General features: G+C 51.5%; 2 protein-coding genes across 14 annotated transcripts in view; both read right to left on the bottom strand.

The window, feature by feature from the left end:
• Kif17 (kinesin family member 17) overlaps positions 1 to 2,281 on the bottom strand; it is a 42,133-nt gene extending 39,852 nt beyond the window's left edge. For 3 of the 10 annotated variants that reach the window (XM_021262961.2, XM_021262966.2, XM_021262962.2), the window contains exon 1: positions 1,699 to 2,278. In XM_021262961.2, coding sequence (XP_021118620.1) covers positions 1,699 to 1,929 — 231 coding nt within the window. In that variant the 5' untranslated portion in view covers positions 1,930 to 2,278. Of the gene's footprint in view, positions 1 to 1,698 lie in introns of all 10 variants that reach the window. The other 7 variants (XM_087215657.1, XM_021262965.2, XM_087215660.1 and 4 more) reach the window with 4 other exon arrangements.
• A 1,309-nt stretch (positions 2,282 to 3,590) lies between these two features.
• Sh2d5 (SH2 domain containing 5) lies at positions 3,591 to 14,045 on the bottom strand. 4 transcript variants are annotated; one of them, XM_021262968.2, is made up of 10 exons: positions 13,880 to 14,045; positions 10,192 to 10,317; positions 9,814 to 9,894; positions 9,417 to 9,491; positions 8,952 to 9,098; positions 7,617 to 7,790; positions 7,266 to 7,437; positions 6,890 to 6,998; positions 5,929 to 6,088; positions 3,591 to 5,296 (listed from the first exon to the last, which is right to left on the bottom strand). In XM_021262968.2, exons 2-10 carry the CDS (start codon positions 10,276 to 10,278, stop codon positions 5,093 to 5,095), a joined length of 1,209 nt encoding a protein of 402 aa, XP_021118627.1. In that variant the 5' UTR covers positions 10,279 to 10,317; positions 13,880 to 14,045; the 3' UTR covers positions 3,591 to 5,092. The 4 variants fall into 4 exon arrangements, with proteins under 4 accessions (XP_021118627.1, XP_004850536.1, XP_004850535.1 ...); XM_004850479.3 differs by having other exon boundaries at positions 7,266 to 7,434; positions 7,617 to 7,847; positions 13,880 to 14,007; XM_004850478.3 differs by having other exon boundaries at positions 7,617 to 7,847; positions 13,880 to 14,004.
• Between the last annotated feature and the right edge of the window lie 11,430 nt (positions 14,046 to 25,475).

Genomic DNA, 25,475 nt, shown 5'->3' with positions numbered 1-25,475 from the left:
TCCCCATGCTGCTGAAGCCCCCCAGGCTTCTTCTGCTCAGGACTCTGGCCTGTAACTATCAGCTTAGCTGCTCCTCCCTCTGCCCTTGAGCTTGCTGATGGCAGTGGGTGTCTCCTCCACATGCACCCCAGGCCTACATGATGCCCAGAATGGAGATGCTGTTGTTTAGTTAGCTGGGTGAATGAATGAATATCAAATCTGAGGCTGTGCAGAACAAACAGAAGCAGGGGTCTGCACCAGCAGAAGTCAGGAGAGAAGAGAGCGCTAAGGAGAGGTTTGATAGGCCTGTCACTGCGCCCTTGGTGTCTCCCTCTCTAGGCTGGGGTTTCCTGGGGACAATGATGGAGAGGTTGCTCAGAACATTTCTCCAGGATGGGGAGGGACCAAGACCACTCCAAGAACAAGCTGAAGGCCCTAGAGGAGGTCAGGCCAAGGAAGAACATGCTGTCGAAGTTGTTCTGGTCCCTGGGACAGAGCTAGGGCAGGCGGCTGAAAATGTCAAGGCTTTGGTGAGGTGTGCAGATTGGTCTTCTGGGAACCCAGAAGCAAAGGTAGAGCAGGCTGCTCTAGGCAGCTCAAGGCCTGGTCAGTGCAGACTCGCACATGAGAGCTGGTCTCCTCCACCAGGAGGACATTAGGGGACTCAATGGAAGAGGAAGGCTGGGTCAGATGGGGCACCAGGTCCCTTCCAGTCTGGGAGTTCAAGCCAGCCAATGGACAACCTGCTGTCACTGCAGCCAGGGCCAAGCCCTGGGGGAGCTGCCCCTCAGCCTCCAGGCATCATCTCCTCAGGTCCCAGCCACCAGGGACACCTCAACCATCTCAGGCGCACTGACCTCCACCAGCCAGTCAGCTAAAACTGAAAGCGTTTTTGAGAACACTGACTTAAATAAGCCAAGTTGGTTTCTTTCTTCACTTTGGGACTTCTCAGGGCCTCTGACATCCCACCACGTCCTGTGAAGCTTCTCCCAAACGGTTCCTTTCTCCATGGAACGACCCTTGATGTGTCACTGACCTAGCCCTTGGTTACACGTAGGGAGATGTTGGCAGAAAGAGCTGCCAGAAACTAATGTGGAAGCTGGGACAAGATTCCTCCCTCCAGACTCAGTCTCCCCATGTGTGAAATGTGAGTGGCTTCCCTGTCAGGATGTACATGTGAGCTGCCAGTGTGAATCAAGCCCTAGGAAGCCAGGAACTGTCAGATGCGGAGGGGGTAAGAGATGGCTAGACCAAAGCTAAACCAGCCAGGGGCCTTCTGGGGAAGCAGAGATCAGTGGGGTCTTTTCTCCACCACGACGCTGCCCTAGCAAGGATGAGGCTGAGATGGAGGAGAGGATTCAGCTGGCGAGGGTGCCAAGGACAGAAAGTTCAGTCAGTGCCTGGGCGGGGAGGAGTGGGGGGCCTGGAGTCTCCGGAGGGAAGGGGCCGGACAGGGGAAGTGGCTGGAGCTTCCAGGGTCCTGCAGGTCTGGGGTCAGAGTGGAGGGCAAGTGGTCCTAGGCCTGGAGTTCTCCGGGGAGGAGGGCCAGCGTGGCGCTAGGTTCAGTGGAGACCTGAGCAGGTGTTCAGAACAACCTGCTGCTATCTATCCCCCTCCGCCCCTCACATCTAAGGCCTCCTCCCGGTTTGGGGGCAGTGCCGACTGTCCCTTGGGGTGGCCCCGCACCCAACCCGCCTGTCTGGAAGGCGGCGCCCTCACCTCCACTAGCGGGTAGGCGATGTCATTGTAGATCTGCTCCGTGAAGTGCTCCATGTGGTAGGCGCCATCGAAGGTGAACTGCTTGGGGGGCTCGGCGGCGGCGCCTGGGTTCTGGATGAAGCACTGGCCGCGCGCGGAGTCGACAGTCACCACTGGCTGGCAGTTCAGCTCCCGCTCTCGCTGGTTCATGGGGCGACAGCGCACCACCACCTTCACCATCTCCGAGGCCATAGCGGTCGGCGGGGGACCCCTGGGGGCCGGGAGGGGCGGGGCGGCTCGGGGCGTGGGGGATGGGACTCCTGGGGGGCGCCCCGAGAGGAGGATAGGGGCCACGGGCAAGTCCCAGAGGCCGGGCCGGACGGCGAAATGGGCGTCCGCGCTGCACACGCCACCGCCCCCGGACCTGAGCCCGAGCCATCAGGCCGCCCGCTCCCACGCGTTCGCCGTTGCCGGGCAACGCCCGTGGCGTCACTAGTGCGGCTACACGGCGCGCGATTCCACCCTGGGGCTGAAGATCCGAGCACTCAGGCTCCTCTCCCCAGCCCAGAGCTCAGCAGTTTTGCAGTCTGCCAATCGGGCTCAGCCCGGGAATCCACGCTGAACCTCGAAGACCAGGAGGGGAGGGCTCCCACAGAGGTTAGAGGCTCACAGAGAAGGGAGACAAGGGCCTTGATCTTCTCTAGATTCAGAGGAAGGCCGCCCACAGCGGCAAGGTCAATTGATGCCAGTCTTTTTCCTGAGGCTTAAGGTTTATTGATTTATTTATTGTTTGTGTTTGTTTTTTTGAAACAAGGCCTTGCTAGTTCAGGCTGGCCTCGAACTCATAGCAATCCTCCTGCCTCAGCCTCCCAAGTGCTGGGATTACAGGTGTACGCCGCCACGCGCGGCTATAAGAGCCTTAAGATTTTAGACTGAGGTAGAAAGATCATAAGTTCAAGGTCAGCCTGAACAACATAAATATTTATCAAAATAAAAAGGGGAGTGTAGCTCAATAGTGGAGCACCCCTGGATTGGATCTTCAGGATTCGGGGGATAGGTATCTTAAAACACAAACTTTAGAAAGTTTGGAAAAGCCATTCAGAACATCCCCCAGCCAGAAGAGCGGCTCTGTCATGCCTCTAGAATCAACCCCCTCTGCACAGAAACATACCAGGCACTGTGACAGATGCTGAGAGGACAACCCTCCCCAAGGCCATAGTCTATCGGGGGACTGACATTGAAAACAAAAACCCTAGAAAGTTAGGCCCAGAATTTAGCTCAGTGGTGCCATGCCTACCTGGCAAGTGCAAGGTCGTGTGTTCCATCCCCAGTTTTGGGGGAAAAAAATCCTAGACAGTCCCCAAAATGAAAAAAGTACGAACTAAAGAACCAGTTCTGTAGAACATCTAAAAAGGCAACCTGGGTCTAGGCCAAGTGATGGCGAACCTTTTACAGTTTTCAATGATAACAAATAGGCCACTGCAGCATGCAAATCATAGATTCAGCCACCACTGGCTAGGCAGTCAGGACAGGTATATCCTAAGACTGACTAGAGCTGCACTGCAACAGCTGAGGAGTTAACCAGGCTAAGGGGAAGATGACAAATCATGTCTGGGCTGTGCAAAGGTCCTGTGGCATGTTGCAGAGGCAGAAGGTAAGCCCAAAGTGCCAGAGCACACGGTCTTGAATCTTTTTCCAATAGGAGATACTGAGTGCAGGCTTACAGCAAAAGAGAGATTGGATTTGATTAAACCTACCCAATTCCTTCAGGACATTATCAGCCCCCAGGAATAAAATTTCATCCATCTGGTTCACCACTCTGCACCAGCTGAGGGTATGTTTGTGTTTAGCAAACACCAAACATGCAAACTGGATGAAGGCCATGCCTTTCAAGGAAAAGTCTGCACTCCACATTCTGAAGAAACGTATTTTATTTGTTTCACAGGTCACACAATAAGGAAAGTTGGGTTCCCTATGTGGTGCTAGTTGGAACAAAGACAAAACTGTGGTCTGTCATTAAGACATGGTGAGTCCACACACATATGCAAAACCCTTGCCTTATTTGTAACACCTGATCAACAGATGCTGCTTGGAGGAATGCTACTGGGCTTGCTGAATATCCACACCAGTGATTCCACAGCACCCCTGCCCCTCCGAGAGGGGTCCTGGCTCAAGTGCTAGCCAATGGCCAGGCTTCCTTAAGTGCAGGTCTCTGGTGCTGTAATCCTAGGTGCAGGATTTTCCTTTCCCTGCCAGGGGAGTGAGGCCGGAGCCTCACCCAGATATCAGTGCTCTCTGACCTCAGAGCCCAGGAGGGTGGGCTCCAGCTGCTTACTCGCATTCAGCATGAAGTCAGTGCAATGTTTCCAGTGAAAAGAGCCCCCAAAGGACATTCCTTCTAACCCTGTGGCACCTGACTCAAAAGAAAGTGACCAGGGGCCAGGGATGTAGCTCAGTGGTTCCAGCGCCTGTGTTCAATCCCAGGTACCAAAAAAAAGTGACAGAGTCCCTAGCCAAGACCATGTCCTGGTGGTGGTGGTGGGGAACATCATGCATGTCTGCCTCCCCTCAGTCCTGCTGGGGCTGCCCTCTTCCTCCCCAGAGTCAGCAATGTTACTTCCAAGGCAACGATCAGAAGACCCCACACCCTGACAGCAGAGAGGGTGATCCCATAACCTAGTCTTCACCTCAGGAGTACAATTTCATCTGACATGAACTTGGCTGGGTAGATTCGTATTTATCTGCCAAGTCGACTTACAAAGGTGATGCCTGCATTCATCAGGTACCTGCAGGCCACCTCCTTCCACAAGAATGGCTTCCCCAGCTCTCCCCTGCCTGCTGAGGGCCAGCTCCCTCTGACAGGGCTCTACCTTTGGGGACTCTGTTCTGTCCCATGCCTGGTGAGACAGATAGCCCAACACCATGGCCAGGCCTATATCCAAGGGAACACCAGGATCAGGTGGCTTCGCGAGGCAGCCACCAAACCCACCAAACGAACGTGGTCTGCTGGGTGAGCTGGCAGGGCAGGGACTCACACTCCTGCAAGGGTCTGGTTTCCTGTCAGGAGCTCTCTGGAGGCTCCCAGGCAGGGCCCAAGGCCTGGCCTCCTTGGGAGAGGTCAGCACAGCTCCCCATGAAAAGATCTCATGCAAGGAGCAAAGTTACCCTGCGAGACAAGCATCCCTGTCACCCTGAAGTTCCAGGAAGCCTAGAGCTCCACCTGCTCCTTCTAGAATCTCAGCAAGCCACAAACCCAATCTCAGGGCTGCTCTATAGCAGGCAGTGAAGCGATGGAAGACTGGTCCAGGGAGCAGAGAGAGATGAACTGGTGGCTGGTCGGTGGGGTATGACAAGGGTGGAGCAGCTCCTGAGGCTGGAGCCAGGGCTAGGCTGGCCTGTGATCAGGGCTCACTTCCTAACCCAGGCCCAGCAGCTCTGCCTCAGACTTGGCGTGGCTGAGGGGCCGCAGAGTCCGGGGGGGCCTGCTCTCGGGCCCATAGTCCTGCTCCTCGTAGATGGGGTTCAGGCGGCCCATGTCCAGGGGGCAGAAAAGGCTGCTTTCCATCCTAGCATGGTTCTCCACCAGGGCCTCCAGACTGGGGAACTGTGTTGGCAGGTGCTGGGGAGGAAGGGTTCTCAGCTCCAGGCCCATCCCACGGCTCACCTGGGGCCCCAGCCATCCCCACCACACCCCCATTTCGGAGAGCAGGAAACAGCACTCAGAGAGGTCACATGTGCTGTCATGGCCCAGCCAGACACCATCTCCTCTCTCCTCCCGCCTGGGCAGGACAATACTTGACTGGAGACTCAGAGGCTGTATGAGCTCAAGCACTTTCCTCCTTTGCTAAAAATGGTCTAGGCGCTAGGTGGTGGGAAAGCAGGATTTTTAAAAGCTGAATTTATATAAAAATGTAAGGTGTCATGTAGACCCGACTCTACTTGAGGTCCCCTCAAAAGCCCCTTCTAAAGAGGGGACCTGACATCCCTCTTGTCTTCCATGAGCTTCCAGGTCAAGGCACAACCAGCAGAGCAGGGACGGGGCCACATGGGCCAGGACCAATGAGGAAGGAGCAAGACAGTGGAGGCAGGATGGATAGTGGGTAAGAGGTGGGGCCAGAGAGAGCCAATGGGAGCAGGGTAGGCAAGCTCAATAGGTCAGCCTTTACAAAAGGGAGGGATAGGAAGGACAAAGCGTGGGGTCAATGACAGGGTGGGGCCAGACCCCTCCCCACAAGGCTCCCAGGCTCTTACCTCCAGGCAGTAGCGGCCCAGGTGGTTCCGGAAGACCTGGTGAGGTACCACACCACACTGTGTCTGCACAGACAGGCACCACTGGCCGCTGGTACTGGGCTCAGGCCACAGCAAGAAGGCACCAACCACATCTCTCCGAAGCAGGGCCAGTGCACAGGTTCTGGGGCACCAACAGCAGAGCCTTAAATTAGGATTTTTAGTCTGGAGCCAGCCTCAGGCTGCTGGCCTGGGCCTGGATGTAACAGCCCAAAGGATGTACAGCCCAAAGGATGTAATAAAGGATGGGCCTGGATGTAACAGCCCAAAGGCATGGAGGCAGTCTGGGATTAAATAAACGCCCTTAAAAAACAGCACCTGACCAAGGGCAAGGGCAGCTGCTCAACAAAAACAAGCTCTTAGGAACTTAAAGGGACCTACAGGCCTGACATGGTTGCATACATGTAGCACTCTGGAAGGCTGAGGCAGGAAGATGACAAATTTGAGCCCAGCCCAGCAATTTAGTAACTTAGGAGACCTTATCTCAAAATTTTAAAAAAGTTAAATGAGCTGGTAATGTAGCTCAGTGTGAAGGGCTTAGGTTCAATCCCCAGTACAGCAAAAATTTTTTAAAATTAAAAAATAAAAGACCTTACACATCCTTAATTGTTGGAAACTTCAAAATCCCATCAGGAGAGGTCTAAAGAGCCGACAGCTAGGGCCAGTTGCCCTGTGATAGGCCAGGCACTGAGGGCTTTTTACCTATCACTTCATGTGATTTCTCCACAGCCTGTGAGGATGGTCCCATTATACATATTTTACATTTGGGAAAACTAAGGCCCAGGCTGGGGAAGTCCCTGGCCTGAGGTCCCTGAGGCTGGGAGCACTGTGCCCATGCACAGGGGTACACATCGGGGCCCTGGAGACATCCTCCCATTTTCCCACCCACCCCAGGGAACTGGGCATCAGGCCAGACCCTTCCTACCTAGAGAGGCCAGCGAAGGCCCAGATGTTCTCTGTCAGGCTGCCCTCGATCTCCACCAGGCACGGGGGGCCACCAGGACTTCGGGGCCATGCCTCCCATGCAGCAGGATCTATGGAGACCATCCAGGGCCAGAGGGAGAGAGGCAAATCCTCCCCTGACCAGCCTGCCCTGCTGCCTCAGGCTCTCCCGCTCTGTCCTCTCCCCAGGCCCCGCTCCCTCCCCAACTCACGCCCATTCAGCAGTCAGTAAAGCTCATGCACAGCTGCACAGTCACACAGTAACCGTGCAGGCCTCAAGCACACAGCCTGGATGCACACACACCCAGCCAGTGACACACACACACACAATCACATTCCCAGGCTGCACCCTGACTCACAGGACTCCCGTGCTGACAGCTGCAGCTGGGCCTCGTAGGTGCAGCCCCGGTAGGCCCCTGAGCGGATCACTTTACTGCGAATGGCCTTCTTTCGCACCAGTGTGGGCGAGCAGTAGGGGTTCCCCAGGCGGGCATGGCGGCCGCTGCGGCCTTCTGATTCGGGCAGCTCCTTCTAGGGCACCAAGAGGGTCCAGTGGGCAGGCAGATGCAGGCCCAGCCATGTCAGGCCAGGCAATATCCCCAAAGCCCACCCCTCTACCTCCACCATGACCTCCAAGCCCTCGCCCAGTGGCCTTGTCCACTGCCCATCCCTGGCTAGGGTGCAGGATACCCCACTATTGCCCCCAGCACCTCAGCTGGCAGCCGTCGCAAGGAGACCAGGGCATGGACGTTCTGTGAGAGCTGATTACGGCTGAAGGGCTCCCGAACCAGGGTAGCGAGGCCCCCAGGGCTGGGCAGTGGCTTCGGGTACAGGTTCCCTGCAGGTCCAGGGGACAGCTCAGACTGTGCCCGCTCCTCAGGGTGCTGCAAGAGGTAAGCAAGCTGGAAGGAGCGGCAGAGCAGCAGGTACAGGATCTGCATCTAGAGTGGGAGAAAGGCAGGCTCAGATAGAAAAAGCTCCCTGGGGCGCCCCAGGCATCTACTTGCTCTCCAAGGGTGCATGCAAACCCTGAGCTTGGGGTGTCTTTCTCTTTTCCTCTTGGGAAAACTCCTACTTAGCCCTCAAAACCTCCCCACCCTGCAGTCTCCCTACCAGCCTTCCTTATTCATTTAATGAATACCTACTTTGTTCTGCGCATCCTGCTGGGACCACTGAGTCTACTCCCTGTGCCTCACCCTAGCACCTTCTTGGAGAAGTGGCTGGTGTCAGAACCTAGGCTCCAATCCTGGCCATCACTTAGGAACTGCATTGTGACCATGGTGCAGCATGGCGCCCTGTGTGCCTCAGTTTCCTCATCCCCACCTCCCTGTGTCCCTTTGAGGAGTGAATGAAGTGGACCACAGAAAACTCCCACACAAGCCCAGCACCTGTCTGGGGCAGTGCCTGCACACCATCCAGGGCCAGCATGTTAGAACCTCGAGCTGCAACCACCTGTCACCCCAGTGTCAAACACAAGGCTGAACATACAACAGTGACAGCAGATGCGTGCTGGATAGAATGACCTCAACCTCTGCTGCCACACAGCTGTGGCTCACGCTGGTCACACTGGCTCCAACTGCCGGATCTACCTGCCTGTGATTCACTGGACCCACCCGCACAGGGCCATGCACTGGGACAGTCCAAGCCCTGGCCCCAGGCTCTCCACTCAGGGACCTCAAGCACCAGTGCTTAGTGACAGACGAGCTGGAGTGGTCCTGTCACAGGCTCTGCAGGAGGGGCTTCACAGACATGTGGGGCTGAGCCCTGAGGGTAAGGAGGTGAGGAGGGCAGGGCAGGCATTCAGGCAGAGTGGCACCAGCAACAACCTGACAGGTGACCTGCACATTCGTACTCTGGCCCCCAGGGAATGCCAAGGCCACCAACTTGCATGGAGTAGAGGAGTCCTTAGTGGGCAGGGCCAAAGAAGGATTCAGTACGATAAGGGGTCGGTTCCTAGAGGGGCTCAGGCCAGCTCTGCCAAGCCCAGAGGCCTCCATCCTGACCATCCCAGCCTGGGTGTATTCCCTGCTTTGGGATCCAGATACCTCTCCAGGCTGGCTGCCCACAAAGAGGTGGCAGAAGAGTCTGCTGGCTGGGTTTCGTGGGTTCCGAGCGACGAAGGCAAACTGGCAGCGGGCTGGGCTCCAGGTAGAGTAGAGGATGCGCCGCAGGGCGTGGGCCATCAGGAGCACCTGGGAGCAGTGTCACCAGGCCACATCAGGACCCTGACCTGTACGCCTGACATCCAAGCAGGGCCACCTTGTCTCCTGCCCAAAGCTGGCCTTTCCACAGCCTCAGCGCTGGGCAGGGCTTGATGTCTCTGATGTCAGAGGCTAGGAGTGGCCCCTGGAGATTTTTGAAGGGCAAGGGTGAGAGGCACCATCCAGGGGACCCTTAGTTGTCCAAAGGCCCAGAGCAGATGGACAGGATGGGGGCTCAGCCAGGCCCTGCAGAAGACACACCTGTGTCAGTCCAGCCTCCCTCCCTCCACCTGCACCAGTTGCTCCTACCTCTCCCTCCCCGCTGTAGATCTTGAGACCCTGCAGGTTGAATTTCAGGATGACAGCTCGGCGGCGGGGACAGTCCTGGGTGGAAGAGGTTTGGTGGAGGCAGGCATTACCTCCCAGTCCAGCCCCAGGACTACCCACCAACTCCACCAACTCTGCCAGGATACAGAGCCCTGGGCAGTGGATGCTCAGAAGTTGGGAGTGGGAACCCCTGAGCCAGTTCGCAGCTCCTATCCCACCTACGGTTTCCAGCTTTGCTTTGCGAGTGGCCTGAGGAAGTTCGGAGCAGGAGGGCCAGGGCTGCAGGAGCCTGGGTGCAAGCGTGCCCACCTTCACGTGAGGGGAAGGGCCTCGTCTGCTCTCAGGGCTGTGATCCCATGGGGATGCGCCCCCCCCTCACCTTCAGTGCCCACAGCTGCTGCCGCACCAGCCACACACCCTCCTGCATATCCAGGTCATCCACAGGGAAAGAGCCCACGTACTGCAAGGCAGCAGGAGGGAACAAGGCAGGGAGTCAGGCCACTTCCTCCAACCCAGCCCCGACACACACACATCCTTCACCACCAATACACTGGGGACAGGGACAGGGCACCACCCTTGGAATCCAAGCTCTGCCACTCTCCTAGTGACCTTGGTCAGGTCACTCAAGCTATCTGCCTGTGCGCAGTACATACTATGAGGTCTGGGACAGAGAGGAGACAGAGAGGTAGGTCCTCCATCCTACCTGCTCACTACCTCCTGGGCCAGCCTCAGCAACCACCCAACAGAACACACCCACCTGGGCAAATTTGGTGATGCACCTGGGCCGGTAGAGGGTGGGCCCACAGTCAGAGGCCCTGCGGCCACCAGCCCCAGCCCTCTGCATGGCTCCCAGCGTGGCTGCTTCAGGCTCCACGAGAGAAGGCTGCAAAGGGCAGGGACAAGGTCAGTTTCCCTCAGTGCTCCCCAATCAGAGGCTGGCCAGTTCATCTGTTCATTCCCTCATTCATTCATTCATTCATTCATCCCACAAATCCTCACTGAGTGCCTACTATATGCCCCTCGATGTCCTAGGCCCTGGGGACACAGTCCTGAGAAATGGTGAAAGCTGCCTACCTTCACAGGGAAAGACAGGAAGCTACACGAGAGGTCAGATGGAGACGAAGCAGGGGAGAAGGCAGGAAAGGCGGGGGTGGGGGGGTGGGGGGGTGGGTTGTCCCTGGGGAGAAGGTCTGGGTAAAGATCTGAAGGGTGTGCAGCTTGTGCAAGTGCTCCAGGCTGGAACTGCAGAGCTGACGCTGACTCCCTAAGGGTGGAAGTCAAGGGTACAGACTGTAATGAGCCTGTAAAAGTGCTGGGGGGAGCTGGGCGTGTCCCTGGAGTCCCAGGTACCAGGGAGGCTGAGGAAGGAAGATCACTTGAGTTCAGAAGTTTGAGGCTATCTTTGGCAGAATAGCAAGACTTCATCTCGAAAAGAAAAAGAAGTACCAGGGGAAGGAAGGGCAGGCTGGAAAGGCCCACGGCCCACCAATGGGGATGGGGTGGGGTGGGATGGTGACAGCTGTGATAACAGTCTGCAAAGGTACAAAGGAAAGCAATTAGCTGGAGCCTTTAGGCAGGCCTTGCCCAAACAGCAGGCTGGATCCAATTTAGGATCTGCCTTAAATGTCAGACAAGGTAATTCAGGCCCTCCCTGTGGGCAGTAGGGAGCCACAGCAGGGTATAGTGCAGGAGCAGTACACGGGGGTGGCCATGAGCTGGACAGCCACAGCTGATGAGGCTGGGGACCAGCTTCACAGGCTGCGGCCTCATTTGGCCCACCTTGGTTTCAGCCCATTCCCTAAGCCCCCAACCCCTTGTAGATCATGAAAACCAGACAAGTCACTGATACTGATTCAGGATGTAGAGAAGGTAGACAACTGCCCTGCTCCCTCCTGGGAGCCCCTGCCCGGATTCACTAGTGCTGACAGGGGGAGACTTCCCTTGTTGGATAGTCCTCAAGGGCAAGGAGCATTTACTCCCCCTTACAGCCCAGTACCCCAGCTGGTGCTCAATAAATGTGCAATGAATGCATCCAGGGCCAGTGATAACAAGAAAGAATGGCTGAATGTTTCTGCCATGGTCCCCAAGGACTCAGCTCCTCCAACCTCTACCAGGCCCAACTTAGACGTTCCCTCTGTACCCATTCTGTCCGACTCTCTCACCAGCTGACTTGTAATCATGGACTCAGGTCAGGAGGCCTAGGTCCAAACCCCGTGTGATTCTGGGCCAGCCGCCTTGCCTCTTCTGCCCCAATTTCCTCATCTACAAACCTGGGATAATGTGAGGAGCAGGTGCTCAGCACAATGCCAGCCAGGCTTGGGCAGGTGCTCCGCAAACGCAGTCTCACAGGGGACACATAGGAGGGAACTTGGGAAGACAGCAGGCTCTGTCCACTTTCAGTCCCCTCCTAGCCTAGGCCACACTGACAGGAAACCACCCAGTTTGTGAGCACAAGGCAAGAGGTGGCCAGCATGGGAGCCAGGAGCAAGCAGGGATTAGACAGGGCCTAGCAGGGAAGGGCGCGTCCTGGATGTGTTGCTTGCAAGGGACAGTGTTCACGCCAGGGGGAACCTACCCCTGCCTGCCCATGACCTGCAAGCCCAGGTTCAGGCCAGGATGCAGGTGCCTGCAGTTGTCCATGCCTTTCAACAAGTGGCCAGCATGGGAAGAGCTGGAAAACAAAGGCTGAACATTCCCTTTGAAGACTTCCTGGTCCCCCATTCTGTCCCTTCCCACTTTCTGGGCCATCATTGCCTCCACTTTCTGATCCTGATCATTTTTCACATCATCTCCTTTCCTGATTGTATGTTTGATGTTCAAATAAAGCAAAGTTAGATGTGCAACTGACACTACAGTCACATGACACCATTTCAGGTGAGGAGAAGGGGCTCCTGGAGAAATCTTCTTTTAACTTGATAATCACACCACAGGTGTGCTGCTGGCAGCAGGGAGAGAGGAGGCAAAGATCACAAAACAAGCAAGAAGGGGAGATAGAGGATGGGAAGACCACTGGGGACAGAAGCGGGAACAGAGGGGGCCAGAGGAAAAAAGCAAATGGGATAAAAGAGAGAAGCGGGTAGGGAGCAATAGAGAGCAGATTTCAAGCACTGCCTGTCCATGCGTCCCTCAGTCACCCAGCAGGAGAGACAGAGGGAGCCACCAGGGTCTGCACACACTGTCACAGGGACAGCTGTGCCTCTGGGTTTCAAAGTCTCCTTCCTCCTATCCCAGAGCTGCAGCCAAAGGCCCTCTGGTGCCCCACCCCACCCACCTTCACCTGGGCCCACCCATCCCTCTGGTCTTCAGCACCCCTGAAGAAGGGAAATTTTCTTCCTCCCCCACCTCCCTCCCAAGCCTGAGGAGCACAGTGCATTTCAGCGCCCCCGGCTGGAGTTGGGAGGTCTCACCTAGCTCTGGAAACACTGCTTACATCTCCTGATCTCTGGGATCAGAGTAAAGTTCTACATAGGAGCTTGGTTAGTCAGCACCTCCCTAAGAGACACAGTTAGAATGAGGCCGGATGCATTCCTAGGGTCCCTCTGAGGTTTTCCAGGGGTCCCTGCATAGAAGCAGGGGACTGGACAAGCTGACTTCGAGCTTAAATGCTGAGCCCTGTGCTGCACTGTACCTGAGCTGCACTGTTGCTGGAGGGCATGACATGTAAGAGAGGAGACGCTGGGGGCAAGCTCAGCACTCTTCCCTAGGCCCTCCTCCCCAATGTAAGCAGGCACCCACTTTGGAGTCTGGGGGCTCCCAGGAGGAGGGGAGGGGAGGAAGCTGCCACCGATCTGACCAGCTAACGGCTGCTTTCCCTCGCTGGCGCTGGGGGCCTCCCTGGCCCCTGCCAGATGCTTTGGGACTGCTCCAGCCACAGCCTGGCTCCCACTGTCACAACACATCCCCTCTGCCACCTCCACCTGCCCTGGACCCCGCAGCCAGGGACGTGGATTGTGGGGTCCAAAAGGTTGGCTGTGACTCCGCGCAGTCAACCTCTCCTCCTCCAGCTCTCTGGCTGGGGTTGTGTACTGATCTCCTCCTGAGAACACGGGCCAGGAGGACACTGGTCCCAGCCCTCAGGAAGCACCCAGTGCGGAGGAAGGGGGTAGACATTCAGAGGGGTCTGAGCCGCCCGGAGAAAAACGCGGCCGCGCGAGGGCGAGATGCGCGGCGTGCGCTGGGGGTGCGCTGTTCCACGCGCGCTGTCGAGGCCGCTGCCAGACGGCGACACGCGGCGCTCAGGGCCCAGCTGAGCTCCTCCCGGGGGCTGCGCACCCTGCACTGCACCGAGGCTCCTGCGGGGCGCAGCTGGGCTCTCGGCCGAGACCGGACGCCGGCAGGGCACGGGGGCGCGGGAGGAGGGTGACACGCATGCCGCTCCCAAGATCCGGCACCTCTGCGCAGCAGATCCACGCCCGCCCTGCCCGCTCCCTCCGGCGCTCACTCACCGCTACCGCCGCGCCTCGAGTCCCGACCCCGCAGCTCCGGCCCGTGGCTCCCCGCAGCCCCGTGCTCTCCACTGCCGTCGCCCCCGCGCCGCGCGCCCCCCACGTGGCCACGGGAACAGACCGCCGGCATCACCTGGCGGCCGCGCCGGCCTCGCCAGCCAATCGGCGCCTGCGGAGCCGCTCCTCTCGGCCACGCCGCCCAATCAGAGGCCTCGGTGGATCCCTGGCACCGCCCACCACGCCCGCGCCCAGATGCTCCGCCTTAAAGGGCGGGGGGCGCTGTCAGCCTCCCCTCTTCTCGGGTCCTGAGCCCTTCGGGCCACGCTGACTGGTCCCCACTTCTGGAGAGCCCTCGCCCCTTGCGCTTCCGGTCATCCCGACGGCGGCTGCCGCAGCGCCTGCTCGGAGGAGCAGTCCCTGACCACCGGTCTGGACTGCGCCGCGCCGCTCTGGCTCGCTGCGTTCCCTCTCTTCTTCCTCGCGTACCTGCAGCCCTGGACGGGGTGGTCTCCATGCCCAGTGCTGGATGGCGCCTGGTCACAGTAGCGTTCAGAGTTGGTGGCTTCGACCCTGGCTTCGGGGCCGCCGGGCCACTGTCACCTTCCCCAGGACCCAAGGTGTCGAGCATCCGCTTCCCGCCTGGCCGTGCTCAGGTGACAGCTGCTCAGCTCAGGGCTCCGCACTGAGCTGAGCAGTGACTCTGTCCTTCGGGCCACACGGAAATCCACATAGATGGGGAAGGGTCGGCGGCAGCCGTGAAGGGAGACTTGTGTCCCGCCAGGCGCGCTGCAGGTGCCAGGAAATAAATAGCGAATCCGAGTCGGTCAAGCTTTTGGTGTGTAATAAACCTGAAATCTGCAGAGAAAGCACCGGAAACTGCCTAAGCCGGGCACCGGAGAGAAGCCAGGACACCGGGCCTCAGGCCCAGGCGGGAGCGGTCAGCGCCTGGGCAGGAAAGGCATCTGACGGAAACCTGGCAGACCTGGGTCTGGAGCCTCTGGAGCTCCTGAGGAGGCGGCTGGGGCCGCTCGGCCGTCCTGGGCATCGCCTTCGCTTCCCAGAGCGCGTGGAAGCCACAGTGAGGTGTCATCGTCAGGCAAGGTCCGCACCAGGCACTTCCTCTTACTAGAGAGGAGGGGGCACCTGAATTACTTGAACCTTCTAGGTCTGGCTGCCAGGTAGAGTTAGCAAGGCCTGACTCAGCCAGTGAGGATGCGCAGGAGCTAATGAGGGCAAAGGGCGTGGCCCAGCGCCAGCCCCAGGCCAGTGAACCGCTCAGTAAATATTAGTTGATAGTAGCCTTCGCTTGTATTCTTGAGTTTCCCTTGTATATTATTGAACAGCAAATGTTTACTGAATCAACATATGAAGTGCTCTGGAAAACCGCCGCACGCCGGCTGACACCAAGTAGTGAAAGGAGAAGGAGCAAGGTGGTTTGTGAGTTGTTCTTGTTCTCCACAAATCCAATTTCAGAAACAGGGTACAGAAAAATAAAGAGCTAATTCCTACCTCTAAAAAAGCAAGTGGATTTAAATAAGAATACTCGTTAGTTACTAGATCCATAGTCCCTGTTTTGAGACTATTTAAGAAAAAAAGGGGGGGCCGGGGATTTAGCTCAGCGGTTTCGCCGCCTGCTGCGCAAGCTCAAGGACCCGAGTTCGATCGCAGGTACCAAAAAAAAAAGAAAGAAAGAAAAAAAGGTATTCCGTACTGACGCTAACCAGTTTCTGGTGCATACATTTCATTCTGATACATTTAAAAAATAACAGCAGGAATTTGTTTCTGGTCAAAATGACAAAAGACCAAAGAATTAAATTCAGATAATGAAATAGTTAAACCCAGAGAAAGAATTTTGCCTTCTCAGCCTTAGGCAAAGACAGAGATTAAAAATATGATTGGCAGGTACTGTGCTAGGTCCCAGGGGGACAAAGATCTACAACAAAACACCCAACACACCACAAAAACCAGGTCTGGAAAGACAAATGCATTCAAAGTCTACGACACTGGCTCCTGGTTTTACTGCTACCAAGATTCTCCTTTATTGGTCCTTTTTTCCCCCTTCAGTATCAGGGATTGAACTCAGGACCTTGTACTTGCCAGGCAGGTACAGTGCCACTGAGCTACAGCCCCAGCCCTCCTTTATTGGTCTTTACCTACTCAAGAATACAGTGCTTTGAAACCAAATGCAGTTGTACATTTGAAGTTCATTACTTGGTTTTTTTATTTATGTATTACAACAATGCAACTGTTGGAGCTGTTCCCCCAGATTACCAAATTCAGTTGATATAATTCCACTAAAACACAGAAACTCCAAGCTTTGACCACCCATGCAGCCTTATCAAAGGTACAGTATGTTAGAGGCACAAGCTCAGAGGTGTACACGGAAGATGATAGACTTTAGTGAGCATCAGCCTTCTCCTGGTGAAGATGACCAAGTCCCACTGCAGACAGCAGCTTGAAGCAGTCAGCACTGCATCATCTATCTACCCAGGTGTCTGGGGTCACACTCCTGCCTGCACAGCTCTCGGGAGCCACCAGGTGTAGAGCATCACCCTCGAATACTGACTCACTTGTCCAGGAAGCCTGGAGGAGTAACCCATATAAAGCAAAGGAAGAGATGACAAAAAAGGCAAGCTGGGGTGGGGCGGGAGTCATGAATGCCGAACACACCATGTCATGGTATTTCCTGATGAGTCAATGACAGTTGCTAACCCACACAGGTGTGAGCTTGCTGTCTTTCTGCAGAATCCCAGGATGTGGCTCAGGAGCGGCCCACTGACAAAAGTGAGTGGGATGGAACGGCACACCAGTGAGAAGCGGAGGCTGGAAGTGAGCTCCAGGGCCATGCAGAGCTGCATCTCTGGCACATTTCCAGTGCACAGTGCCTTCCCTTGGTTCCTCAGGGCACCCTCTTCTGCCCATAGTCACCTGCCCTTAGCGCACTCCCACTGATGGCTGTCCCTGCAACCAACCCCCAACATCGTCCCTCCAAAATAAGTGACCTAGAAAATAGGGATTTTTTTGTTTTTCCTTATTCTTTTTTTTTTTTTTTTTTGGTACCGGGGATCGAACTTGGGTCCTTGGCTTGCGAGGCAGGCGGCGGAACCACTGAGCTATATCCCTGGCCCAATACAAATATTTTCTGGATTCAAACTCTCTGAATTTTTCTTTCTTTTTTCTTTTTTTTTTTTTTTGGTACCGGGGATTGAACTCGGGTCCTCTGGCTTGCAAGGCAGGCGGCAGAACCACTGAGCTAAATCTGTTTTTGCTTATTCTTAATTACGGACAATTGTTTCTTTTTTTTTTATTAAATTCTTTTATTGGTACATTGTAGGTATACAATACAATTACATTTCTCATTGGGAATTGTACCTTTACATAATGCATCTTGGTTCTTATTTTTTCCCCATTCCTAGACCTCCCTTCACCCCCTCCACCCTTCCCTATTTACAAAGACTTTATTTCCATGTTTTCCATTTCTCATCATTTTTCCTTTCCCTTCTTTCCTTTCCCCTGCCCCTCCCACTACCCCTACCCCTTTGGACCTTTCCTATTTTACATGATCGATTATTCATTCTAATCATTGGTACATTTTAGGTATACAATATAATGACATTCATCATTGGAAATTTGCACCTTTACATAGTCTCTCTTGGTTCTTATTTTTCACCTTTGCCCAGCCTTCCCTTCAAGCCCTCCATTCCTCCCTATTTACAAAGATTTTGTTCCTATTTTTCCATTTTCTCATATTAATCCCATTCCCTTCTATCCTTTCCCCTAGCCCTCCCACTTCCTTCCCCTTTGCCCCTTTTCTTCCTATTTCACCTTACCTATTATATATTTTAGTCCTTATTTACAATTTCAGTTTCTCATACCAGAGAAACTACTCAGTATTTATACATGTGTGTCCTATTTATTTCACTTAAGAGTATCGCCTCAATGTGCATCCACTTAGCTATAAATGTCTCTAATTTCTCATTTTTTATGCCTGAGTAATACTCCATTTTATTTTTTAAAAATCCCACATTTTCTTTATCCAGTCTCCAGTTGATGGGCATTTGGGCTGTTTCCAAGTTTTAGCTATTACAAGCTGTGCTGCTATGAACATGGGCACACATATATCACTGTGGTATGATTCTTTTAATTCTTTGGGGAAGATACCCAGCAGGGGAATAGCTGAGTCAAATGGAACTTCCAGTCCTAGTTCTTTGAGGTATCTCCATACTGATTTCCACAGTGGTTGCCAGACAATTGTTTCTTCCCTCCCCAAATCCATACGTTGAAGTCCTAACCTCTGGAACCTTGGAATGTAACTGTATTTGGAGACACGGTCTCTAAAGAAGTAATTAAATTGGACCAGGGATGTAGTTCAGTGACGCCATGCCTTCTGGCTAGCACAAAGTCCTGAGTTCAATCTCCAGTACTGCAAAGAAATTGAAATGAGGGGTCTGGGGATTTAGCTCAATGGTTCCGCTGCCTGCCTCAAATAGGGCCAGGATTTAGCTCAGTGGCACTACACCTGCCTCGAAAGAGCAAGGTCCTGAGTTCCATCCCCGGTACCAAAAAAGAAATCAATAACAAATGCTGGAGAAGCTGGCGGGGAGGGGGGGGTTTCTACACTGTGGGTGGGAATGTAAACTCGTACAACTACTATGGAGATTTCTCAAAAAACTAAAACTAGAAATTCCATTTGACATGGCTTTCCCCTTTTAGGAATCTTCCTGAAAGAGTGATATCACACTACAGTGATACATGCATACCCATGTTTATAGCAGCACAATTTATAACAGTTAAATCTTGGAAACAGCCTATATGTCCATGAACAGATGAATGGTTAAAGAAAATGCAGTTTTTATACATTATGGAGTACTACTCTGCCATAAAGGATAAAAGTTGAGGCATTTGCAGATAAATGGGTACACCTCAAGACTATAATATTAAGTGAAATAAATCAGATGCACAATTATCACATGGTTTCTCTTATATGAGAAACCCAAAATATAAATAAATAACCAAATAAATGATAGAAAAAAGTAAATGATAGATAACAGGAAATAGGGAGTTCTTTTTCAAATGGGAAGGGGAACAAGATATGGAGGAAGGGAAGAGGAAGGAAGGAGAAAAGGTTTTTTAAAAAGTGAAAATAGAGCTTTTTCAAATGGGAAGAGAAACAAGAGTTGGAGGAGGGGCCGGGGATTTAGCTCAGTGGTTTTGCTGCCTGCTGTGCAAGCACAAGGACCCAAGTTCGATCCCCGGTACCAAAAAAAAAAAAAGAGTTGGAGGAACCAGGGAGAGGAAGGAGGGACAGGAACAAAAAAGAATTAAGATGTGTTATGTGCATGTACAGACTCCCCACAATAAATGTAATCATTATGTACTGCAGACATGTACTAATAAGAATATAAAATAAACTTTGTTTCAGAGACAAAAAGAAACACAAAATCTTAAAAAGCCTAGTGTTTTAGTTACTTTTTCATCTACTGAGACACAATACCTGACACCCACAACTCTAAGGGAGAAAGGCTTATTTTGGGTCCCTCTTTGTAGAGGTTTCAGTTCACAAGACTACAAGGCAGGGCAGCATGGCAGAGGGGCATGGCAGAAGGGAAACAGCTCATGGCATGGCAGCAGGAAGCAGAGATAGAGATTAAGAGAGAGAGACAGGAGGAGAAGGGAGACAGACTCCTCTAGACTATGCCCCCAGTGGCCCACGTCCTCTGACCAAGCTTCACCTGCCAACACCACATTTAGCTATAAACTCATTGGTGGACTAATCCACTCATGAGTATCATGACCCCATGATCCAATCACCTCCCCAAAGTCTCACCTATGAGTGCATGGGGCTTCGGATGGACAACTAGATATAAACCATAACATTCTGCCCCTGGCCCTCAGAAGACTCATGTGCATCCCTTTGTGCAAAATGCACTTAGTCCATCTCTAAGAGCTGCCAGAGTCTCAACAGTTTCAGCACTGCTGAAAAGTCCAAGTCCAAAGTCTTCTCTGAGACTTAAGGCAAACGCTTAGCTTTGAGCCCCTATAAAAATAAAAAGAAAGTTAAACACTTCCAGGATAAACATTATCATTCTAAGAGGTAGACTAGGAGGATAAAAAAGAATGGACCACATGCCTGTAATACCAGTTCTCAGGAGGCTGAGGCAGAAGGATCACCACAAGTTCCAGGCCAGCCTGGACTACATAATGAGTTCAAGGACAGCCTGACTACATAGTAAGACCCTGTGGGAAAAAAAAGGAAAAAGAAAAAAAAATGGACCAAAGCAAGGCTGAAATCCAGCAAAGCAAACATTTAATCCCATAGTTCCATGTCCAGCACCTGGGGCAATTTGTGGTGAGACATGAACTCCAAAGGGCTTGGATAGCCCCACCCCTATTGGCATTGCCCTCATAGTATCTCTCTTGGGCCTGCTTTGCTCTGCTTGGAGCTTTCCTCAGATGTTCCAGATTCCTGGCTTCTCCAACTTCATGGGGTCTCCAGTGCACTTTCAGCTTCACACTCACAGCTTTGCTTATTGGCCCCTCAGGAGCATACTGCATGGCCTCCCAGGCCTTCTTCTGAAATCTGGGTGGAAGCCCCCCCTCCCCAAGACTCTTGCATTATCATTATTACCTAAAACCAGCACTATGTAGAGAACAGGAAGATTTGCCCCCAGCTGAAGCAGTAGCCAGACTTCCTTCTACCAAGGCTGTAGAAGTCTCTGAGTGCTTGGACAACTGTGCCCTATGAAAAGAATGCCAAGGAACAAATTCTCTAGGCTGCCAACATTCTGGAGCAAGGTAGCCTAGGGCTCTCGTCTCAAAGCAAAGTCTCATTTTTGCAATTTTGACCCAATAAAGGATGGGGTCCTGCTGATTCCTGTGATGCCCTCAGGCCATCTTTTCTATTGTCCTACTCCCAAAGAGTTGGCTTCTTTTTATTGCTAATCTTTTCAGCAACCAACTTCTCTGCTCTATCTGAGCAGGCACCAACTTTACCAGAGCTTCCTTTCTGGCCAAACTCAAAACAGGTCATCCACTTGGGCCATTTCCTCTCTGTGTAGAACTGGCTAACAGCACCAAGCCACAGTCTAGACGTTTGGCTGCCTTGAAATTTCCTCCACCAGATTAGTTAATCTGGCGTCCTTAATCTCAGTCTCCTGTAAAGTCTCCGGATATGAGCAAAATGCAGACAAATTTTCTACCAGAGCATAACACACATGGCCTGCAGTCCAACTGCCAATGGAGTTCTTCCTAACTGAAATCTCCTGGTCTTTACTGGCTGCATTTCTGTAAGCATTCTGGTCTTCTGAACTCTGACCAGAATCTCCCATCAAGCTTGTCTTACAGCCTTGTAGGGCTGCTTCTCCAATCTGCATCTCCAAATCTTGCCAAATTTCTCTCACAAGCCGGTGCCAAAAAGCTTCTGACCCACAGGATCTGTTGTGGATGAGCGAGTTAGAACAATACAAATGTGCCACATTCTGTGCCAGATTTGAGACCGTTTATTACAGCCAGTGGCTGAGGAGGGGCTAGTGCCCAGAAAATTCACTCGGCAATGGTGATAGCTACCTACCAGACAAAATGGCCCCAAGGGTCCTACATTCTAAAATGGCTCCAGTTCCTAAAATGGTTCCTGATTACCGAAACAAACCACTTGGGGGTGGTGGGGGCGAGCGGGCGGGGAGTGAAACCTACCACCTCTGGAGAAGCAAATCCTAACTTGTTGCTCCACCCTGCTATCCACGTGATCCTCCTCTTCCAATCACCGGGCGTCTTGTTCCTCAACTCTCACGATACTCTCCCCCACTCCATCACCCTATATAAACTTCACCCCAGTTAGTCTCACTTTGTTTCGTCATTGTTCGAGATAACCTGGTATCTCTTTCCCCCAATAAAGCCCTTTCTCGGGTGCTCCTGTTTCAGCTTGTTTTCTTTCAAATGGGAAGCAGTTTGCTTTTTCCTTTTAAATCATGATTTCAGTTGGGGAGGGCTCAGGGGAGAGCAAGCAGAGTCTTACAGAAGCAGAACCATGCCAGGTTAGTGGGGGCGGGGCGGGGCGGGGCGGGGCGGGGGGACGGGGTGGACATGGAAGTTTCATACACTAGGTGAGCTACAAAACATCCTGCAACTGCAGCAAGTTTACTGCCAAACAGGATGTGTAGGGGTTTTGGCTGCTTTGTCCAAGCACAAGCACTTTGTTCAATCAAGCACAGATACAAAATGGTGTTGAGGCACAAGATAGAGTAGGGTTGGCTATCACAGGTCAGGTAACATCACAGCAGTGACCCCACTTCTCTGGTACCAGTATCTGTTTTAGACACTTTCTCATCACTGAGAGACAATACCCAACACCCTCAACTCTTAAGGAGGAAAGGTTTATTTTGGCTGACATTTTGTAGAGGCTTTAGTCCGTAGTTGCCTTGTTGGTCCTAGGGTTCTGGAGGCTCCTTCTAGAGATTTTTTTTTTTTTTTTTTTTTGGTCATTCTAGAGATTCTTTTTAGGTTCTTCCTGTCCTGAACAAAGAATTCATCAAGACAAGTGCAAAAGATGGTAATGTTTTACATTTATTAAAGTACGGCAAGAAAAGAAATGCTCTGCAGAGCGAGTGTTAGCCAACTAAAGGTAAGAAAAGAAATACACACTGCCAAGCATAGTGTGGGCCAATGAAGGAGTTAATAGTGGCCCCCAGCTTGATGGCAGCCATCTTTTATATCTCCCACTCTCGGGCTGATGTCAGATCTACATCATCTTATCAAAAACCTGCCCGAGTTCTCACGAGAAGAATTGAAGAGAGCCCTCTTTGGTTCCAGGTGCAGGACTTTGGGACCTCTTCTGCGCATGTGTCCTGGAACCCTGCGACTGACAGGTCACGATCACTTGCCCAGACAGTTGTCCACATCTTAATCCCCTGCCTCAGGGTGGCTCTAAGGCAAGGCAGCATTGCAGAGGGGCATGTCAGCAGAGAAAGCTCGTGATCCCTGGGGCTCAACTCCTCTGATGAGTCTCACCTCCCAACATCCCACCCAGCTATAAACTCATCAGTGGACCAATCCACCAATGGTTATCATACCCCATAAGCCAGTCACCTCCCTAAAACCCCACCTACTAGCACATGATACTTTATATAAAACATAACATCTAGGAATACATTTCAGAAAGTAGGAAGGCAGGTCATATCAAATATTGTCTAGAATAATACCAGGAATGGGTGGACTGCCTTAATGTGAACACTCTGGGAGGCTGAGGCAGGAGGATGGCAAGTTCCAACTTAGCTTAGGTAATTTAGCAATTTAGCAAGACCCTACCTTAAAGTAAAAATATTTTTTCAATGAGAAGACCCTGAGTTTAATCTCAAGCACCATAAAGATGGGTGTGGTGGCTCACACCTATAATCCCAGCACTCAGGAGGCTGAGGCAAGTTCCAGCTCTGCTTGGGCTACCTAGTGAGTTAAGGCCAGCCTGAACTACATAGTGAGGCCCTGTTTCAAAACACACACACACACACACACACTCATACGATATCTATTTTGAAAAATTTAAGCTGGTAATATTTAATGGAGATTTAAAAAATTGCATATCCAGTAGCTTCAGTGTTCCCTGTAGCTCTGCTCTTCATCCACACCTACAAGGGAGCCACCCCAAGCCCCAGGTCTCATCCAGGTGGCAGATGGCGACCTAGGCCTCTGGTGGCCACAGCAAAGAAGGGATTCACATCCCTTGTCCACCTGGAATCTTGTTCTTGCTTCCAAGTGTTAATCTTTTAATTGACACATAATAATTGTATATATTTATGGGATAAAATTGATATTTTGATACAAGAATACAATGTATAATGATAAAATCTAGACCATTAGCATATCACCTCTTTAACATTTATCTTTTTTTATTTTCTGGTACTGGGGATCAAACTCAGGACCTTGTGCTTACGAGGCAGGTGCAGGTGCGGCACCACTGAGCTAAATTTCCAGCCTAACATTTATCATTTGTTTTGAGAACAATCAAAATCCTTTCTTCTACCTTTTTTGAAATATACAATGAATGAACTACTTTATTGTCTATAGAACACGAAAACTTTCCTTTTTTTTTTTTGGTGGTATTGGGGATTGAACCTAGGGCCTTTGCACTGAGCTACAATGCCAGCCCTTTTTATTTTTTGACATAGTCTCACTAAGTCATTAAATTGACCAGGCTGGGTTGAACTTTTAATCCTTCTGCCTCAGCCTCCCAGAGTGATTACAAGCATGTGCCACCCTGCAAAGCTCTTATCTATTTCTGTACCTGATAACCAATTTCTTTTTTTTTTATTGGTTTATGTATGTCAAACCATCCCTGCATCCCTGAGATGAATCCTATTTGGTCATGGTTTATAATCTTTTTGATGATTTGCTGCATTCTGTTTGCCAGTATCTTACCAGGAATTTTGCATTTATGTTTATTAAGGAGATTGGCCTATGGTTCTCTTTTTTGGTTTGATGTTTCTCTGGTTTTGGTATCAGGATAATGCTTGCTTCCAGGAATGAATTTGGGAGATTGGTTGCCTTTCAATTTCATTAAAGAATTTGAATGGCATTAGATCTTTTCTAAAGTTCTTGTAAAATTCAGCAGTGAATCCATCAGGACCTGGAATTTTCTTTGTTGGTAGTTTTTTTAATTGCTTCTTCAATTTCATTAACTGATTCTGGGTTATTTAGAATTTTTATATCTTCTTGATTCAGCTTTGGTAATTCATATGTATCTAGAAATCTGTTCATTTCATCTGTATTTTCCATCTTATTAGAATACAGGTTTTCACAGTAGGTATTGATGATCATCTGGATTTCTGCAAGATCCATGGTGATTTTGCTGCTTTTATTCCTAATTGTATGGATTTGGGTCTTTCCTTTTCTTTTTTTAAAAAAAATAAGGTTAACTAAGGGTTTGTCTATTTTATTTAATCCTTCATAGAACCAATTCTTCGATCCATTGATACTTTGTATTAGTTTCTTATTCTAAATTGCATTAATTTCTGCTCTGGTCTTTATAATTTCCCCCTTTATATGTGTTTTAGGTTTAACTTGCTCTTTTTCTCAAAGCTTGAAGATCAACATTAGGTTATTTATTTGAGCTTACTCTGTTTTTCTGATGTGGGAATTCACCACTATAAATTTCCCTTGTAGGACTGCTTTTATTGTGTCACATAAGTTCCAGTATGTCATATTATCATTATTGTTTAATTGTAGGAACTGTCTAATTTATTCTTTAATTTTAACTGCTTTCCATTGTTTGTTCAGGAAGGTATTATTTAGTTACAATTTTTTTTGTAGTTTCTTTTGCTATTGACTTCCAATTTCATTGCACTATGATCTGATAATATGCATGGGATAATTTCAATTCCTTTGCATTTACATAAGCATGTTCTATGAGTTAGTGTGTGTTCTATTTTAGAGAGAGAAAGTCCCTTGTGCTGCTGAGAAGAATGTGTATTCTGTTGTTATTGGGTGGAACACTCCATAGATACCTACTAAGTCCAGTTGTTTGTTTAGTTCAGCTCTGATATTTCTTTGTTGACTTTTTGTGTAGTCAATCTATTTGTGACAGTGGGGTATTGAGGTCACCCAT

This window comes from Heterocephalus glaber, unplaced genomic scaffold, assembly GCF_053883595.1.
Source record: "Heterocephalus glaber isolate CG9 unplaced genomic scaffold, H.glaber_assembly_v1.0 deba00001452, whole genome shotgun sequence".
Taxonomy (NCBI): Eukaryota; Metazoa; Chordata; class Mammalia; order Rodentia; family Bathyergidae; genus Heterocephalus; species Heterocephalus glaber.
Note: the sequence above shows the minus strand (reverse complement) of the source record. Positions and strands in the feature narration are given on the sequence as shown.